Source organism: Cnephaeus nilssonii, assembly GCF_951640355.1.
Source record: "Cnephaeus nilssonii genome assembly, chromosome: 11".
In the NCBI taxonomy this organism is placed as follows: domain Eukaryota; kingdom Metazoa; phylum Chordata; class Mammalia; order Chiroptera; family Vespertilionidae; genus Cnephaeus; species Cnephaeus nilssonii.
In genome coordinates this window covers 34555371-34576252 of record NC_137082.1, presented here as the reverse complement: position 1 = coordinate 34576252, position 20882 = coordinate 34555371, and the positions used below count along the sequence as shown (strand labels likewise).

Genomic DNA, 20882 nt, shown 5'->3' with positions numbered 1-20882 from the left:
TGCATTCTTTTGATGGGCATTTAGGGGTTTTTTACTTTGGGGCCAATATGACCACTGCTGCTATGAGCAATCTTATACACGTCTTGTGGTGCCCACGCACACATGTTTCTGTTGAGCATAGACCTAGAAGTGGTGGAATCGTCATGTTGCACGTTAGGTGGTGCTGCCACCCAGTTTTATAAAGTGGTGGCACAACCTTCCTCCCACCAGCAGTGTGAAGGCTCCTATTGCTCCACACCCTGTAGGCTTTCTATTCCAAGTTTGCAAGTGAGGAAGACCAAGAGGTAAAGTGCCTTGTCCCAAACACAGCCAGTGAGTCCTAAGACCAGGACTCACTCACTCATTTAACCCCAGATATTGGCTGAGTTTGCACTCTGTGTCAGCCCTCTGCTGGGAGCTGGGGGCGGGGGGTCACTGGTCACCATGATGCACATGGTCTATACCCTCATGAAACTTCTCGTTGGGCTGAATTAAATCTGAACTCAGATCTGTTCGATGCCAACAGATGTTTATGCTTTTCGACTCTGTCACTCTTTCTCTATACTCCCTTGGAGCTCAGCAAAGTACTTGGCACACAGTAGGTGCTCAATAAATATAGGTTTAAATGAATGAGAGCATGGGACATCTCAATAAGACCCTCCCTGCACTGAAGAGCACATCTGTGGATGGTCTTCTGGCTGCAAAATACAGGAAAATAATGTTAACACTGGTATTTCTGGGCTGATGAGAAAACCCACGCATATTTAGTCTCAGGATAAGCCTTCATCAGGCCTTTACTTCTGGAACCCAAACTCAGGGCCCCGTCAGGGGATCTCTGCACCCTTCAGAGCTGCAATTTATTATGGGGGAGGACAGGATGTTCATGGAGTCTGTGTAAAGTTTTGGGGGCAATGGAAGTCCCACTCTAAGGGAGACTTAAGGTTACAAGATGTGGAATCTCCTTCTGATCATCAATAGGCAGCTGGACACTCAAGCCTGGCCTGGGGAGGGTTGGCTGGACACACAGCTGGTTGAGTTCATGAGCAGCAGGCTATTCTGTAAGGAGAAGAGTTGGTGTCAGTCACCAGCTTGTCCGCTCCTCCAACCTCCAGTGCACAGTGAAGAAAACTCATCCACCCATGCCAGCCAGGGCCTGTGCCCACAGCATTCCCATTACAACTCTTTCCAAATGATATATGATTATTTGCTCTTGTTGTCATTCATTCACTAGACTGTGAGCTCCGTGAGGGCAGGGACTATATCTGTTTATCTGCAACTGGAGTGGGTGGTCTCAGGTTTGGGGTGGGGCCAGTGCTCCCTAAAGGAGTGAGTGGAAGAGCTACAGTCTCTGGTAATGTGGAGGTTTGGGTGAGTTAGTGGGGCCCAGCCTGCTTGTAGGTGTGCCCTCTGCTGTCCCAGCTTTCTTGGGGGCAGTAATGTGGTCTCCTCTAAGTGTCCTCAGAGCGTGTGCAGACACTGCTCCCTCAACAGGCCTCACTGGGAGCCCCAGTGGGGCAGCTCTTCCAGCCGTTTTCCATCCTGCGTCCTCCCTGGATGGATGCAGACACTTACCCATGAGGCTTTTCAGCAGTTTCACATCCAGCTGCCTGAGGATTTCACCAATTAGAGGGCATACCTGTACCACCAGCACAGAGAGAAGGGTCAGATCTGGGACTGGGAAAAGAAAACTACAGGGTCTGTGGTGGAAGCTTAGATTCTACTGTATTTCCTTCCACATGGAATCATGGCAAGAGTGGCTTAGCTTCCTTGTATTGAGTGCCAACTGCATGCTAGGTGCCATACACAACACTTCCATGTTTTATCCCCCTGAATCCTCATGACATCTTTATGAAATAGGGACTGTGATGGTTCAGATGGGAAACTGAGGCTCAGGGAGTCTAAGTCACTTGCCCAAGGATACACAGCCAGTAGATGGCAATATTGAACATTTTAATTTAGATCTTTCAGATTCTAAATCCCAAGATTTAAAATCCTTTGCTAAACTGCTAATATATGTGCCCAGACCCTCGGACTGAAGAATGCCCAAGGCAAAAATATTTTTCTCAAACTTACCTGATCTTCTATTAGATGTGGGATAACTTTTTCCAGGTTTTGTCTAAAATTGCGGACAAAATGTTTTATCTTTGGTGAGAGATCTCTAGAAAGAGAGGTAGATGTACAGAATAGATAAATACAGGCAAAATAATAGTAGGTGCAATATATTGAGTATACCTTACACCGTTATGTAATCTGTAGCTAGCCCTACAAGAAGCATCATTGTCAGCAGCAAAGGGGCAATTCAGAGAGGTTACTTGTCCAAGGTCACCCAGGTAGTAAGTGTTGGTTAGATTAGATTCAGGCAGTAGAGCTCCAGAGTCCACAGTCTTTTCCCTGCCCTGTCCTCTCTGTGAATGTCTGGTATGATCTAGGAACTCAGTGAATGTCTGATGAATAAATGAATGGACATCCACTGAGAACTTTGTTGCTTTCAGCATTCTGGACCCACATAGAGAAATCAGAGGGAAATCTTGCCCTCGAGGGACTCATAGTCTGTTGAGGTTGATAGACTTGGCCAGCCAGTGTATAGATCTTCCTTTAGCTTAGTTTTTTTTTTAATGTCTTGTTCACTACTGTATCACTAGCATGAAGCATACTGTGCCTGGCAAATAGTAAGTTCTCAGTAAATATTTGTTGAATGAATGCGTGGTGAAGAGGAGCTTTAGAGAAGGAAGGGCATCCTAGCAAAAGGATCCGCATGTGCAAAAGCATGGTGGTGTGAAAATATATGGTGTGTTCATGGAGGGGGGTTCCTTGAGAGAGACTATAGGGTAAAGGGATGCAGGCTGGGTCAGGGGAGAGGACAAGTAGGGCCTTGAGTGACATCCAAGAGTTTGCTCTTCACACAGAGGCCATTGGAGAACCATTGGAAGGTTTGAGGCAGGGGCTGGGGGACATGACTAGATTCTTGTGCTAGAAAGGTACTTCTGCTGCAGGGGAGAATGGAGTGAAGGAGGTGAGGTGCAGTCAAGGAAAGTCGGAGGAGGCTCCTGCAGTGGTCCAGGAAGTGGACCATGAGCTGGCACAGTGAAGGATGGAGAGAAGGATGGAGAGCAGGGAGCAAGTGGGGGCTGCCAGGAAGTCACTGGTAGGAGCCGGTGAAGATAGGCGGCAGGGAGTGAGGAGGAGGAAGAGTCTGGTTTCTTTCTGGGAAGGTGGCAGGACCATCACTGGGAGGCGACACAGGAGGAGGAACAGATCCTGGGGAAAGGGTGAGATCTGTTTGGGGTCCGTCCAGGAGGTGGTGGATACATGTCAGGAAGCTAGGGCCAGCTAGGGCCAGTCAGGAAGGAGCCCAGCCCTGGGGAGGGACAGCTAGGACCTTACTCAGTTAGAACTGTTGTATGGACGCTGCTGGGCTCCACGCGGCAATTGCCTATCACCAGATCCCTCCGGCCAAACTCATCCTTCTCCAGCCAGAACTCCACAGAGAGGTTCATGCGTGCATGTGTCGTTGCAGTCTTGTTTTTGAAGGGCCGCCTGAGGAGGAGAGAGCGGAGGCAGAGGGCAAATGGCAGGAGACAGAGAAAAGGCAGGAGGTGGAAGCAGCCAACACGAAGAGTGGCTCTCCATGGGGATGGCACTGTCTACACTCCGAGTCCTTTTTTTTTCTTTTCTTTTTTTAAAAATTATGTTCAATTTCTCTTGAACCCTAAGTATTCTTTTTTTCCCCCCCAAATATATTTTATTGATTTTTTTACAGAGAGGAAGGGAGAGGGATAGAGAGTTAGAAACATCCATGAGAGAGAAACATCTATCAGCTGTCTCCTGCACACACCCTACTGGGGATGTGCCTGCAACCAAGGTACATGCCCTTGACCGGAATCGAACCTGGGACCCTTGAATCCGCAGGCCAGCGCTCTATTCACTGAGCCAAACTGGTTAGGGCCCGAGTCCTTTTCAACAAACCAGCACAGTGGGGTTCCACATTGTCAGCATGTTAAATCCTGTCTGTACTCAGTGATTAAGGAGGACACTGCTATTAGCCAGAGTGGCTTCTGAAAATCCTCTTAATAGAGCAGATTAGGGGCCTTTGGAAATTCAAAGGTTGAGAGTTTATCTTAATTTTTATATTTTTACTGTTGAGCTGCGGCCTCCCTTTCCTTGAGGCAGTAGATGTTAAAGGATAGTTTGAACAGGAGAACGGTGATGAGATGCAGTGCTTCTCTTTTTTAAGTCAGTAGTGAACTCACAGAGATTTAAATGAGCAAATGATCTGCCTCCACCGACCAGTGATTGCCATCCACATTGCAGCTGAAGGAACCAAGGCTCAGAGATGTGAAGTGACTTGCCCAAGGTCACACCGTGAGTGAATTTGGAAACCAAGATTTGAAACCAGGTTAGGGTCAGAAAGATCTGGGTTCCACAGGTTACTGAATTCCCTCCCCCTCCCCTGTCCCCACCCCTCTTCCGCTCCCAGCTCCCAGGTTCCCAGTGAGGAGGAAGAGCACCTCTTACACCTGCTTCTGTATGACTTACACTCTCAAGTCAATGTCAAATTCAAGGGAGATGTTTGCTGAGAACCATTCCTTAGGGACAGACATCTGGATCCTGCCATAGTCCAGCTGAATGTTGGTGATGTTGGCGCTACACGAGGAAAGAACAGAGATCCCGTGAGGGTGAGGGACCTCAGACATGAAGGCCCCGGGCTGCCAAACAAGGCTGATTGTCTGTAAAAAGGACCTGGCAGTGCATTTGGAGTCAGAGCCTTTTACAGATGCTCCGAGGGCAAGAGCAACCTCCAGGAGCCCTAAGCTGCAAGCTGTCCCAGAGTGCCCTCGCAGTTCCACGCTGTCATACTGATATGTGTAGCCCCGGGGTCGGCAAACTGCGGCTCTTTGGCCCCTTGAGTCTGGCTCTTCCACAAAATACCACGGCCTGGGCGAGTCTATTTTGAAGAAGTGGCATTAGAAGAAGTTTAAGTTTAAAAAATTTGGCTCTCAAAAGAAATTTCAGTCATTGTACTGTTGATATTTGGCTCTGTTGACTAATGAGTGTAGCCCATAGCCAACTGCAGACCCAGACCCTAGGCCTGTTCTCACACCAAGCCTCCGTGCTCAGTAATGGCCCCACAACCTACCCAGGTTGCACAGGCCAAAACCCCAGGAACTGTCTTTGATTCTCTCCATCCCTCATTTGCACGTTCATACCATCAGCAAGTCATGTTGTTGTCTCTGCTTACAAAGTACATCCTGAGTTTGGCCACTTCCCACCACCTCTGTCGATTTTACTGGCCCAGGCCACCATCTCTTCCTGTCTGGAGATACTCTAGTTTCTCTGGGCTCCTCGTCATGATCTTGGCCTCTCTATGACAGTTCTCCATGTGGCAGCCAAAGGGGCCTAACTCCCCTCTCACTCTACATTCTCCACTGGTTTCTCACTGCTCTTCGGATAAAATCCCAACTCCACACCATAGCCCCTTAGACCTTCAGTGCCTGGCCTCACCTGCCCTCTTGCTCACCCAGCCACATGGGACTTTTTCTTTTTTTCCAAACATCAATTTCTTTCCTACTTCAGAGTCTTTCTACTTCCTGCTACCCATGTCCCTCATGTCACTTGCTTCTTCATTCAGGATTCTACCTAAGGGTTATCTCTTTTTTTCTTTTTAAATTGATTTCAGAGATGAAGGAAGGGGCAGGGAGGGAGGGAGGGAGGAAGAATGAGGAGAGAGAGAGAGAGAGAGAGAGAGAGAGAGAGAGAGAGAGAGAGAGAGAGAAACATCAATGATGAGATGGAATCATTGATCAGCTGCCTCCTGCATGCCCCATATTGGAGATGGAACCCACAACCTCAACATGAGCCCTGACTGGGAATCAAACTATGACCTCCTGGTTCATAGATCGATGCTCAACCTCTGAGCCACACCAGCTGGTCAGGGTTATCTCTATAGACAGGTCCTCCTGATCAGCTCCCTCACTCTCACCCTTCACCTGGATAAATTTGTCTTCTCAACATCTTCTTTCACCTGAAATTAGTTATTTACTTTTGTGGCCTATCTCACTAACTAGGATTTGGATCCCAAAAGCCAGTGACAATATGCCTGGTTTATACGTGTATTCTCAGAACCAGCCTAGGTCCTGGTACATAGGAGGTGCTCAATGAATATTTGTAACAATTGTTTAAGGAATGGATGAAGGGAGGTGATCATGGCTGTGCCCATCAAGAAAACCCTGCTGGGGAGTATTGGTGCTCATTAAAATAGAGAGAATGAGGGATTCGAGTCAGAGAGAAGGGAGCTCCAGGCACAGCAGGTGTATTTGAGTATCCTTGAGACTGGGAAGCTGGGGAGGCCTGCATCCATCAAGAGAAAGGCATGAAAATGGAGGTGAGCAGGACAGGCCCAGTTGTGTGAGTTTAACTGTAGCTACTGATGGCTAGGCATCCAACATGTGCAGCAGAGAAAACTCCCCAAAACTCCCAACAGCAGGGACAATTATTCTTACATCTCCTCCTCGTCCCTCTTCCCAGTCCTTGCACTTCCATTCTTTAGCCCTGCCTTCTGACCCATAGCTCTATAAAGAGTCCCAGGGCCAGGGATGGGGTTCAGGGTCTCACCTGCCTTCTTGCTGCTGCTGGAGGCTCATGCTACCGATTAGCCAGGCAACCATCCCTGCAGCCACGTGCTTTGAGTTATTCAGACTGTCCAGGAGGCAGATGTTCTGAATTCGGCCCTCTGCATTGTGCTTCATGAGGCCCTGGGTAATAACTGGAAATAGATAAGGGATTGGTGACATTGCACGGTGCCAGGGAAAAGGCGGGGATTTGGAGTCAGGAGGCCTGAGTTGCATCTCATGCACCCACTTGCTGAGTGCTTGGTGCCTGTCATCCTCCTGTCCCCAACACTGAGATTCACATTCTTCATCTGTGAAATTATGCTCTGCAGGTGTGATCTGAGATTCCTGCAGAGGTTCTGGTGGGTAACAGTGGCTCAAAGGAGATCTTCTGGCTGAAGGTTCACTCAGAGCTGTATCTCCGAGTCTGGAGCACAGAGTCTAACATAGATGTAGGCCACAATCACAATAAATGTTGGTTGAAGATGAAAATAAGTGGGCAAATCAGTAGATGAGTGGGTAAAAAAAAGCTATGGGACAGAGAAACCAAGATGGCAGCCCATAGGTAAACACCTGAACTGCTGCCTCGCACAATAACTTCAATACTACAACTAAAAGACAAAACGGACATCATAGAGAACCACAGGAAGGCTGGCTGAGTGGAAATTCTACAACTTGAAGGAAAGAGAAAAGCACACTGAGACTCAGAGGAGCAGTGGAAGTAAAGGCAGAGGTACGGAGGTGTGCGCTTGCGGACAGGGCTGGCAACTGAGTATGTGGCTGGTTTTTTCAATCCACAGGGAGACAGAAGCTCCCGACTGCTCTGAACTCCAGTTCTGGGCGAGACTCTGGGACCCAGACTCATATGGAGAGAAACTGGACTGTCTGGCAGCAGGCGGAACTCAAGGGCAGCTTTCTCTCAGAGGTGCTTGCAGCGATTACCGAGGGACACTGAGACCCGATTACCGAGGGAAACTGAGACCCGGGGGCCTCTTAGAGCAGGGCTTGAGGATAGCCATAGCTGTTTGCTCCGCCCTGAGACTCCGCCCCACCCCAGCTGTGTGCAGAGGCTTTTGCATATGAATGGCCTGGACCTTTGAATTCTAAACTCACCTATCAAACTGCAGCTGAGTCAGAGAGACCCAGAACATCCAAAAGAAAGCCCAAGGCCCTGCAGCAGCTTGCATTGCTTCACAGCTGGGCCTCATCTGAGCACCTCCAAACCCCAAACAAAGAAGAGGAATCTGCAGATCTCTCCTTAGCTCCTGCTGGATGGCCTCAGGCAGAGGCTAAATTAGCACCTCCTTGGAGATCCAAGAGCCAGTGTACCCAAGGGTCAGAGTAGGACCATCCAGATTACAACTCCTCAGATCCATAAGGGACACACTCAGGGGGCAGACTCAGTGAGCACCAAAGCCCCACTGAAGGAAGTCTTGCCTCATAAGGGTGTCTCCAGCACAGAAGTTCTCCCATCATAGACACAGCTTATCCTGAAAGCCAATTGGCCTGGAGGTCAATTCCTCCCAGTGATACCAACAACAATCAAGACTTAACTACAACAAGACTGTGCACATAGCTCACAAAGGGGTGCACCAAGAGTGTCCACCTCAGGTAACTGGGCAGGCTGAGCCACTGGGCCCTATAGGACACCTAGCACACAAAGCCACTCTATCAACTCAGGGAAGCAGCCAAAATGCGAAGACAAAGAAACAGGTCAAAAATGACAGAAATGGTGGAAAGCAAACTACTGGATATAGAGTTCAAAATCACGGTTATACGGTTTTTCAAGAATTTTCTAGAAAACGCTGATAAATTTAGTGAGACCTTTGAGGATATGAAAAAGGACCAACTAGAAATTGAACATACACTGACTGAAATAAAAAATATTATACAGTGATCCAACAGCAGACTAGAGTATCACAAGACTCAAGTCAAAGATTTGAAAAAATACAAAGAAGCAAAAAACACCCAACCAGAAAACAAAAAGCAAAAAGAATCCAAAAATATGAAGATAGTGTAAGGAGCCTCTGGGACAACTTCAAGTGTACCAACATCTGAATTATGGGGGTGCCAGAAGAAGAGAGAGAGCAAGATACTGAAAACCTATTTGAAGAAATAATGACCGAAAACGTCCCCCACCTGGTGAAAGAAATGGACTTATTAGTCCAGGAAGTGCAGAGAACCCCAAAGAAAAGGAATTCAAAGAGGACCACACCAAGACACATCATAATTAAAATGCCAAGAGCAAAAGACAAAGAGAGAATATTGAAAGCAGCGAGAGAAAAACAGTTAGTTACCTACAAGAAGCAACCATGTGATTGTCAGCTGATTTCTCAACAGAAACTATGCAGCCCAGACAAGAGTGGCAAGAAATATTCAAAGTGATGAATAGCAAGAACCTACAACCAAGATTACTATAACCAGCAAAGGTAAAATTCATAATTGAAGGTCAGATAAAGAGCTTCACAGATAAGAAAATTCTAAAGGAGTTCATCACCGCCAAACCAGTAATATGAAATGCTGAAAGGTATTCTTTAAGAAGAGGAAGTAGAAGAAAAAGGTAAAGATAAAAATTATGAACAACAAATACATATCTATCAACAAGTGAATCTAAAAGTCAAGTGAATAAAAAACCTGATGAACAGAATAAACTGGTGAATATAATAGAATCAGGGGCATAGAAAGGGAGTGGACTGACAATTCTCAGAGGGAAAGAGGTGTGGGGGTTGCGGGAAGAGACTGGACAAATATTGTACACCTATGGATGAGGAAAGTGGTGGGGGGGACGGTAAGGGCACAGGGTGAGTTGGGAATTGGGTGGAGGGGAGCTATGGGGGAAAAAAGAGGAAAATTGTAATAATCTGAACAATAAAGATTTATTGAAATTAAAGAAAAGCTGTGGTACATTTATACCACGGAATACTATGCAGCTGTAAAACAAAAAAGGAGACAGCATGGAGGGACCCGGAGAGTAATATACTAAGAGAACAGGCCAATCAGAGAAAGACAAGTATCACACGATCTCACTCATCTTTGGAATCTAGTGAACAAAATAAACTGATGAATAGATCCATAGACATAGAAGCATGATACAGACTGCTGAATTTCAGAGGGAAGGAGGGGGTGGATGGAAAGAGGTTAACTGAGGAATGTATATGCATATATGCATAGCCCATGGACATAGACAATACTAGTAGTATGGTTGAAGGCCTGGGAGAGGTAGGTGTGAGGTGGAGGGAGTCAATCGGAAAAAGGGGAACATTTGTAGTATTTCCAACAATAAAGATAAATTTTAAAAATTAAATAAAAATTAAAATTAAGTAAATATTCCCACAAGCAGCATATATCTTTGTGCACATGCTTCATAGAACAGATATCTATAAGTGAAAGCAGTGGGCCAAGGGACCTTTTAAATTATGATTAAATACTGACACATTACCTTTCAAAGCTAACATTTTAAAAAATATTATGCTAACTTAAAATTGTGTATTCTGCCTTTTCATAGTTTAACATTGGGTACATAGATAAAGAATACTTTACTTATTTGACCATTTCTCTGTTATTAAATTTTAAGTGGCTTCTAGTTTTCCACCAATAAGGAAAAATGCTGTGTTTAAATTATCTGGGAACATGGGTTTTCGATGTTTTAAATGATGATTTCTTAGCATGGTTTATCATTTGTGCATACTTTTGAATTCTTTTCCAATTTTACTGTAGTATTAACAATTATATTTTAATTTGTCCCATTCATTAAACTTAATAGGTAGTCCTAGGGATGTTGAATTTTTTTCTATATGTGTTTTCTAGACTATCTTCTTTTGTACATTATGCCTAAGGGGATTTTTACCCATTTATTAATAATATGAAATCTTTAATAAAACTACACACACACACACACACACACACACACACACATTGATTTCAGAGGAAAGGCAAGAGAGAGATAGAAACATCAATGATGAGAATCATCAATTGGTTGCCTCTTGCACACCCCACACTGGGGATGGAGCCCACAACCTGGGCATGTGCCCTGATCGGGAATCAAACCATGTCCTCCTGGTTCATAGGCCTACACTCAACCACTTAGCCACGCTAGCCAGGCTTTATAAAACTAACATATATATGCAAATAAAGAGAGAATACATGTAAATCTTCTCACACAATGCCCAGAATAAACTGAGTGGAGCTCCTAGCAGGAAAGAACGAATTCCAAAAGGGAAGGGGATTTTGAAAGCTATGGACATGTTTAAGTTCTTCCTCTCTTGGCTCTAGACTCTCCTGCCCAGGATGGGGTCCAGCTCTGACAAACCCCAGAGCTCACCATAGGACACATTTATTTCACTGACTTGAGCCTTCTTATGATCAGAACCCGTACTATGGGTTACTGCAGAGCTGCAGAAACCATTGTTATACCTCATCCTCCTTCCTCCAGGGCCAGCTCCCAAAACCCTTTTCAGCTCCCCATGGTTCTGCTGCCTATAGACAAAAGTTGTGTCTGGAGTCACAGATCTGGGTTCAAATGTTAGCTCTGTTAGCTCCCTGATTTTGGATTTCCTCATCTGTATAATAGGAGCAGTAATAATACCCATCTCATGGAATTATTTAAAAAATATATTTTTTTATTTCAGAGAGGGATGGAGAGGAAGAGAAAGAGGGAGAAGGAGAGGGAGAGGGAGAGGGAGAGAGAGGGAGAGAGAGAGAGAGAGAGAGAGAGAGAGAGAGAGAGAGAGAGAGAGAGAAACATCAATGATGAGAAAGAATCCTTGATTGGCTGCCTCCTGCACCTGGCCTACTGGGGATCAAGCCTTCAACCTGGTCATGTGCCCTGACTGGAAAATCGAACTGTGAGATACTGGTTCACTTATCAAAGCTCAGCCACTGAGCCACACCAGCCGGGCTCACAGAATTCTTGCGAAGAATATGAGAATATCCATCCAAATAATATCTTTCGAGCGTATACTGGGTGTCAGGCCCTGTGCTGGGTATTAAAGACTCAAACCAATTTTCTGCCCAGTAGGAGAGACATACATTAACCAAATAGTTTCAAAGATAGAGTGAAACCTAAGTATGCCTAAAACTCTTAGTAATTCTTGGTTAATGATGATAGTAACTTTTGAGAATTTGTGAGCAGCAGACTCTAGTAGTCAACAGTCCAGTATCCATCCATCCATCCATCCATCCATCCATCCATCCCCGTCCCATTCTCTCATCCTCTCACACTTCCTTCCATTCAACCATCATATCATTTCCATCCAAACTCTGTTTTGATTGAGGTACAATCTTCAATTCCTGTTCCAGATGAGGCTGTTGATAATCTGAGCCATCTTTGCATGGTGACTCTCTCAGGTTCAAAGTTGGCGCATGATCCAAGTTGGTCCTACAAGCCCAAACAGAAGATCTATGTTTCACGTTTGAGAGGAAGGTTTATTTCCTTTTCTTCTAGTGGAAAATAGCAAGACAGCCTGTAGCTCTAAAGGCCACCAGACACCATTTCCTACCACAGTGGAAACCATGATGATGGCAGAGCTAAAGTAAATGGACAAAATCCAGTTCTGAATGGCAGCTTTGAGATGCTGATTGAAACAAACCTGGAGCTTGCCCTACCTGTGACTTTCATTTATGTGAAATAACTTTATTTTTTAAATCAGGTTGAGTTAGGTTTTCTGTCATGTGTAGTTAAGCACTGATACATGAGAGGTGTAAACACAATCACAGTTAGAAAAGCACTTTGCATATATTTTCCTTCATTTAAGTCTCAAAAGCAGCTCCATGTAATAGCTTTCTATCTGCTATCTGCATCCACTGTACAGATTATACGTGGGCCATTACTACACATGCATATATTTGATAAACTAAATGAAATGGATACATTTGGAGCAAACCATAAAATGCCAAGTTGTGATGAAGGAAAACAGGAAACACCGATAATCTAAAACTATTAAGTAAGTGTTATGCTAAGCAAAATAAGCCAGTCAGAGAATTATGAGTATCATATGATATCACTTATATGTGGAATCTAATGAATAAAATAAACTAATGAACAAAAATGATCCAGATACATTGAAGCATGCAACAAACTGACGTATTTTGGGGGAGAGGGAGGGGGCGCGGGAAGAGATTTACCAATTAATTTCTATGCATATATACATAGCACATGGACAGACAATAGTGTGGGGAAGGCCTAGGGAGGGTGTGGGATCAGAGTGGAGGGCGTAATGGGGGAAGGGGGACATCTTTCCACAATAAAGATAGCCCTAGCTGGTTTGGCTCAGTGGATATCCACTGTGGATTTAAGGCTCCCAGGTTCAATTCTGGTCAAGGGCACATTCCCAGGTTGGGAGCTTTATCCCCAGTAGGGGGAGTGCAGGAGGCAGCCAATCTATGGTTCTCTCTCATTTTTGATGTTTCTATCTCTCTCTCCCTCTTTCTTCCTCTCTGAAATAAAAAAAATATATTAAAAAAGAAAAAGATAAATTTTAAAAACCTCAATTATAAGAGGACAAGCCACCTATTTTTTAAAATGTGCAAAGATTTAGACAGATGCTTCAGTAAAGATGCTAGATGAATGTCAAATAAGCATGTTAAAAGATATTAAATATAGTCATTAGAGTGATGCAAATTAAGACACTACTTACTACACACTCACCAGGAAAAAAAAGAAAAGAAATAGAAATAGTAATTGATGATCTCATTTCCCAAACAACTATTTTTTAAATGAACAATTTATTTTATTTACTTTATTTTATTATTTTTAATTCTCACTGAGGATGGAACCTGCAACCTGGGTGTGTTCTCTGACTGGGAATTGAACTGGGAACCTTTCAGTGCACCAGACATTGTTCAACCAACTAAGCCACACCGACCAGGACCCCAAAACTTTTGATATAGATGTTTTTATGGAAGAGTGACAACAAGCTTTTATAAAGAGGTCATTGTGAACGAAAAGAGAAAAAGAAGATTCCAACTTCATTTTATGAGGCTAGTACTTAGCCTCATGGACAGTACAAGGACAGACAGTTACACATCAATTTTATGTATGAAAACTTTGCTAAAATCCTAAATAAATTATTAGTCAACCAATATAATATCTTATAGTACATTATTAAAATGTCATATTACATTATAAAATATCATATTTTAGTCTGACATATACATACATTATATTACATTGTAAAAATAGTATAATATATCATGACTGGAAGCCCAATGCATGGAGATTCGTGCAAGAATGGACCTTCCTTCCCCTGGCTGCTGGCACTGCCTTCACTCTGGCCCAGAGCCGCCTTTTCGCTCCAGCCCAGAGCTGCCTTTCCACCTTCTCACACTGCCCAGAGGCCCGGAGCATCCTGTCCCGCCCCCGGCCACTTGGTGCCTGCGTATGCAAAGTAACCCACCACCTTTGTTGGGTTAATTTGCATACTCACTCCTGATTGGCTGGTGGGCGTTGCAAAGGTACGGTCAATTTGTATCTTACTCTTTTATTAGTGTAGATAGTACATCATAAAATACACATTACTAAAATACCATATTTATTCAAGAAATGCTAGGATAGGTTTAAAATCAGAAAATCTATTAATACAACTTGACAAGAGGAAAAAATAGATTATTTTTAGATGCAAACATTTGTTAAAGGCCAATACTGACTTATTATTAAGGAAAATTCAGAAAACTAAGAATATAAGGGGACTTCCTTAACATGGTTAAAAGTGTATTCTAAAAACCTATAGAAAATATCATATTTAGTGAAGAATTCTAGATACATTCCCTTTCCTATCAGAGGACTTAGCTATACTGCTAGATTTAAAAAAAGACACAAGATATCTATAGGGTTCAGTAGAGAAGAGATAAAACTGTCACTCTTTGCAGATGATATAATCCTCTAGAGAGATAGAAAATCCAAAAGAATACATAAGGCAAACCATTAGAACTAATAAGAGTTCTAACTAATAAAATAGATTAATTTTTAAAAATCAATAACAGACAGACGGACGGACAGGAATGATGGCAGGCGAGCAAGATGGGGCAGACTCAGGGCACCCGGAGGAAAGTCTGTTACTACTACGACGGGGATGTTGGAAATTACTATTATGGACAAGGCCACCCAATGAAACCTCACCGAATCCGCATGACTCATAATTTGCTACTTAACTATGGTCTCTACCGAAAAATGGAAATCTATCGTCCTCACAAAGCCAATGCTAAGGAGATGACCAAGTATCACAGCGATGATTACATAAAATTCTTGTGCTCCATTCGCCCAGATAACATGTCTGAATACAGCAAGCAGATGCAGAGATTCAACGTTGGTGAAGACTGTCCGGTATTTGATGGCCTGTTTGAGTTCTGTCAGTTAGCTACTGGTGGCTCTGTGGCAAGTGCTGTGAAACTTAATAAGCAGCAGACGGACATCGCTGTGAATTGGGCTGGGGGCCTGCACCATGCAAAGAAGTCTGAGGCATCTGGCTTCTGTTACGTCAATGATATCATCTTGGCCATCCTGGAACTGCTAAAGTATCACCAGAGGGTGCTGTATATTGACATTGATATTCACCATGGCGATGGCGTGGAAGAGGCCTTCTATACCACAGACCGGGTCATGACTGTCCTTTCATAAATATGGAGAGTACTTCCCAGGAACTGGGGATCTACGGGATATTGGGGCTGGCAAAGGCAAGTATTTTGCTGTTAACTACCCGCTTCGAGATGGGATTGATGACGAGTCCTATGAGGCCATTTCAAGCTGGTCATATCCAAAGTAATGGAGATGTTTCAACCCAGTGCGGTTGTCTTACAGTGTGGCTCTGACTCCCTGTCTGGGGATCGGTTAGGTTGTTTCAATCTGACCATCAAAGGACATGCCAAGTGTGTGGAATTTGTGAAGAGCTTTAACCTGACTATGCTGATGCTGGGAGGAGGTGGCTACACCATTCGTAATGTTGCCCGATGCTGGATGTATGAAACAGCTGTTGCCCTGGACACAGAGATTCCTAATGAGCTTCCATACAATGACTACTTTGAATACTTTGGGCCAGATTTCAAACTTCACATCAGTCCTTCCAATATGACTAACCAGAACACAAATGATTACCTGGAGAAGATCAAACAGCAACTGTTTGAGAACCTGAGAATGCTGCCCCATGCACCTGGGGTCCAAATGCAGGCGATTCCTGAGGATGCCATTCCAGAGGAGAGTGGTGATGAGGATGAGGAAGACCCTGACAAGCGCATCTCGATCTGTTCCTCTGACAAATGAATTGCCTGTGAGGAAGAGTTCTCCAACTCTGATGAGGAGGGAGAAGGTGGTCGCAAGAACTCTTCCAACTTCAAAAAAGCCAAGAGAGTCAAAACTGAGGATGAAAAAGAGAAAGACCCAGAAGAGAAGAAAGAAGTCACAGAGGAGGAGAAAACCAAGGAGGACAAGCAATAAGCCAAAGGGGTTAAAGAGGAGGTCAAATTGGCCTGAGCAGTCCTCTCCAGTTCTGGCTTCTTGCAAAGTGCCCAACCTTTGTCTTGTAACCCCTCAGATTTTATATTTTCTATTTCTGTGTATTTATATAAAAATATATTAAATATAAATATCCTCAGGGACTAGACAGGAACCAGGGCCGTGAGCCCAGGGCACACATGCTAGGCGAGCTCTTCTAATGGCTGCCCTGCCATCTTTCCCCAATTCTTAATTTTGAACCATAAAGGGTGCCAGTTCTGGGTGGAAGGGATTAGATTCCCTGAAACATCCATAGGACAAAATTCCGAAATGCCAAATTCCTGCATAGTGGCTTTGGAAAGGTGCCCATATTGAGCATTCTAGGAATGGCTGGGTCTTCAGGAACCCCGTTCTTTACAGGCGCCTTAAGGTAACCTCAGCCACATTTAGATTGGTTCTGTTATACCTTCCCATTGGCCCCAAGTGAGTTTGAGTTAAACTCACACTATCTGACCTCTGACCCCTCTCACTCCCCCATTCTGTAGGTGGGAATTGGTAGTTTCCTTTTTGAGATACTATCTTCGGGGACTTTTTTGTGTGTGTGTGAGAATCTTTGTAATAAAATGGTACATTTCTATACCCTCCTGAGCTCAAAAAAAAAATCAATAACATTTCTCTCATCTGTATGAGCAATACCAACTAATAAGAATATAACAGAAAATTAGGTGATACAGGTTGGGGCAAAATTAGGCTTACCATACTGTTGCTCATATGGAAAATAATATAATAATCTATTCTATCTAATAAAAGAGTAATTTGCAAATTGACCATACCTCTGCTACACCCACAAGCCATGCCCACCAGCCAATCAGGAGTGAGTATACAAATTAACCCAACCAAGATGGCTGCAGCCAGGGAGAGAGCAGGAGGCTTGGGTTTCCACGGCAATGGAGGAAACCAAGCTTTCTGCCTGCCCTGGCCTGCCTTGGCCTCCGCTTAAAGCTACAAAGTTTCAGTTATAGAAGATAAATAAATCCCAACAAAAATGGCTGTGGCCACGGAGCAAGCAGGAGGCTTGGCTCCGCTCAAGGCTACAAAGTTTCAATTATAGAAGATAAATAAATCCCAGATACAAGGGTCTCTGCTTGGGTTGCCGGGGGGTGTGGCTGGCCTGAAAACCACCACAGGCCCCTCGCCCAGGCCGCCACATGCCCCAAGGGAACCCCCACCCTGATCCAGGACACCCTTCAGGGCAAACCAGCTGGCCCCCACCCATGCACCAAGCCTCTATCCTATCTAATAAAAGAATAATATCTAAATTGACCAACACTCCAACACACAAGATGGCTGCCCCCATGTGGTCAAAGATGGCTGCTCCCATGTGGACACAAGATGGCCACCACAAGATGACCAGCAGGGGAGGGCAGTTGGGAGGGACCAGGCCTGCAAGGGAGGGCAGTTGGGGGCAATCAAGCCTGCAGGGGAGGGCAGTTAGGGGTGACCAGGCCGGCAGAGGAAAGATATTGGGGGTGACTGGGCCTGCAGGGAAGGGCAGTTGCAGGGGACCCAGGCCTGCAGGGGAGGGTAGTTAGGGGCAAACAGGCTGTCAGGGGAGCAGTTAGGCATCATTCAGGCTGGCAGGGGAGTGGTTAGGGGGTGATCAGGCTGGCAGGCAGAAATGGTTAGTGGCAATCAGGAAGGCAGGCAGGCGAGCAGTTGGGAGCCAGCAGTCCTGGATTGTGAGAGGGATTCCAGATTTGAGAGGGTGCAGGCTGGGCTGAGGGACAACCCCACCTCATGCATAAATTTCATGCACCGGGCCTCTAGTATATATATGTGCCTAAGTGACCGAATGACTGAATGACCAGTCTACTGGTCAATTGGTCGCTATGATGCTCACTGACCACCAGGGGGCAGACGTTCAACTCAGGAGCGTCCCATAGTCAACCTCCTGTGGTTCCTCCCCCTGGCCAAATGGCCAATGTTCTGCAGCCCCTCTCCCCCCCCCCCCCGCCCCCCCAGCCAGCCAACCTCTCATGGCCCTGATTGGCCCCATCACTGGCAAGGTCAAAGGACCCCACCTGTGCACAAATTTGTGCACCCAGTCTCTAGTTAATAAATAATAATACAAGAGCCCTGGCCAGTGTGGTTCAGTCGGTTGGAGTGTTGTCCTGTACACAGAAAGATTGAGGATTTGATTCCTTGTCAAGGCATATACCTAGGTTGTCAGTTCAATTCTCAGTTGGGATTGGGGTATATGGGAGGCAATCAATCAATGTTTCCCTCCTACATTGATTTTTTTCTCTCTCCCCCTCTCTCTTCCTCTCTCTCTAAAATCAGTGAGGATTAAAACAATACAAAAATAAACTGTTTCACATACTCACAACTGTAAACCTACTTTTGCCCCACCCTGTATTTACTGTAGCAAGAAAAACCCAACACTATACATTCTCTAGGAATCAATTTAACAAAGCTTTAGATGTTTATAGGACTTTAAAGTTCTATTAGTGATGCAAAATAAAATCTGAATAAATGGAAAGATATGCTAAGTTTGTGATTGGGCGACCTAACATTGTAAAAATACCAATTCTCTCTAAATTGACAAAAAATTCAATGTAACCCCAAACAAATTTTCAGATGATTTTTTAAAAGGAACTCAACACAGTCTAAAATTCATTTGGAAGAATAAAGGCCTTTTAAATAAAATAGCATTCTACAAGATGTAGTATTTCAAATTACTGGTACAGAAACAGTTACACAGGCACAGAATACAGAACTTAAAAGCGAATTCTAGTCTTTTGAAACTTGATCATTTAGTAGATGGGGTGAGAAAATGGACTCATTATATGGAGAGAAGTGAGACTGAACTCTAACGTACATACATGCATGTTCATAAAGATGACCGCCAGGTGGAGTAAAATCCTATTTGTGAAAGGCGAAATTATAAAGCTACTGGGGAAAAAAGCAAAGTCTGGGGTAAAGAGAAGGGCTTAAGACTCATCAAACACAAACCATAAGATGAACTTTAGTGAGTTTGAAAATATTCCTGTTCAATGAAGGACCTCCCAACAACATTGATAGATGACAGTTTGGGAGAAATGTTAGCAATGTTTAGACCTGACAAAAATAATGTCAAGAATAAATTAACATCTCAATTAACGAGGACAAATTTAAAAATCCAGGAAAGCAAGTAATAAAATGAACAAAAGATAGAAGCAGGGAATTTTAAAAGGACAAAATGGTTAACAAAATTGTGACGAGATGCTCAAACTTCCCACTAATTAGATGAAGTCAAGCTAAAACAATGTGCTATCACTCAATTACCTATCAGACTGGCAAATATTAGAAAGACAGTGTTATGTACTGAATTATGTTCTCCTCCTCCCTGCTGCCCCCACAATTAACACACTGAAGCCTTAACCTCCAACGTGATTGTATTTGGAGATAATTCCTTGAAGGAGGCAATTAAGATTAAATTCAGTCATAAAGGTGGGCCCTAATCCAATAGGACTGGTGTCCTTACAAGAAGAGAAAGAGACACCAGTGCATTCTCTCTGTGTGAACACACAGAGGAAAGGCCATGTGAGGACACAGCAAGAAGGTGGCCATCTGTAAGCCAGGAAGAAAGGTTTCACCAGAAACCAACCATGTGGGCACCTTGATCTTGGATTTTCAGTCTCCATAACTGTTAGAAAGTGTCTGTTGTTTAAGCCACTTGGTCTGTGGTATCTTGCTATGGCAGCCCAAGTAGACTGGCACAGATGCATACTCTCCAGTGCTGGGAAACATGAAGAGAAAAGTATGCTTGTTTGTTACTGGAGTTAGTGTAGACTGGCACTGACATTCTACCGTGAAATCTGGCAATCTTTAGTTAAATTGAGTTTGCATCTGCCCTAGAGCCCAGCTATTTGTCTTTGGGTATATCTCAGAGACATTCTCCCAGGGACACATGCAAGGATGTTCATCTCAGAGTAGTTTACAATGGTGGGGAGTTAGAGACAACTCAAGTGTCCATCCCTAGGGAAATGGCCAAGTGGTGGTGGAGTGGATGAATCTCTGCACCAGTCAGAAGCCACAGATATCAACAGTGTACAGTGAAACTAGTCAGAAGCAATGAGATCTATTGGGCAATATCATTATGTAAAGTAAAAACACTGCATGCTTTACAAAGATCTGGGCATTTTTAAACACATACACACTACAGTGTCTGCCAAGAAAGAGGGAATGGGAGTGAGAATAAGAGGTAAAAAGGAAAAGAACATAAAATCAAATAAAATTGGGGCCTTGTCATGAATCATGATAATGACAATGTGCTATGAATTGGCGTATGATCAAGTCAACCTCAATTGTCTGTGCTTGAGGTCTAAGAAAAAAGGAAGAAAAGAGGGTAAGTGACTGACCCAAGGCCATACAGCAAGTCAGTGGCGAGACCCAGATGGTGCCTTCCCCACCCACCCTGTGACAATAGGCAGGGCATGGGCTTAGCTTACTTCTCACCAGGGTGGATTTGCTATTTGCGTGGGCCTTGGCCAGGCCAGGCCAGGGCTGCTTGTGAAGTGCTGTGGGCAAGGACAGCAAACTGAGGAGGACCAGGAGCTTCCAAAGTGGATGCATCTTGGGTTCTGCGACCCGCAGGTGTCAAGAAGGGTCTGATGGCTGTGGGGGTGGCCGTTGGGATAGATGGACTCAAGGTTTTCTGCGAGAAGATTACATCAAAGTTAGCCCCCAGAATGCTGTGGGGGAGATGTTGTGATGAGCTCTGGCAGCTGGTCACATGGTGAAGGAAGCAGGTAGAGCCTGGGGGGAGCCCAGGGCTCTAGCAGGGCCCTTGTTGCTTGGAGACGCCCACTAGAGCCCTCTGTTGGGTCATC

The 20882-nt window shown here is 44.5% G+C and overlaps 2 protein-coding genes across 2 annotated transcripts; one reads left to right on the top strand and one right to left on the bottom strand.

The window, feature by feature from the left end:
* Nucleotides 1-3118: 3118 nt before the first annotated feature.
* BPIFA3 (BPI fold containing family A member 3) lies at nt 3119-20625 on the bottom strand (the record flags this gene model as incomplete). Its single annotated transcript, XM_079784715.1, has 5 exons — nt 3119-3206; nt 3364-3516; nt 4516-4623; nt 6592-6742; nt 20502-20625. 5 exons carry the CDS (start codon nt 20623-20625, stop codon nt 3119-3121), a joined length of 624 nt encoding a protein of 207 aa, XP_079640841.1.
* LOC307106941 (histone deacetylase 1-like) lies at nt 14570-16182 on the top strand. The gene is given in 4 exon segments (XM_079783763.1): nt 14570-15188; nt 15190-15317; nt 15320-15837; nt 15841-16182. Coding segments are annotated over 4 exon segments (1404 nt in total). The 5' UTR covers nt 14570-14604; the 3' UTR covers nt 16015-16182.
* Nucleotides 20626-20882: the final 257 nt, after the last annotated feature.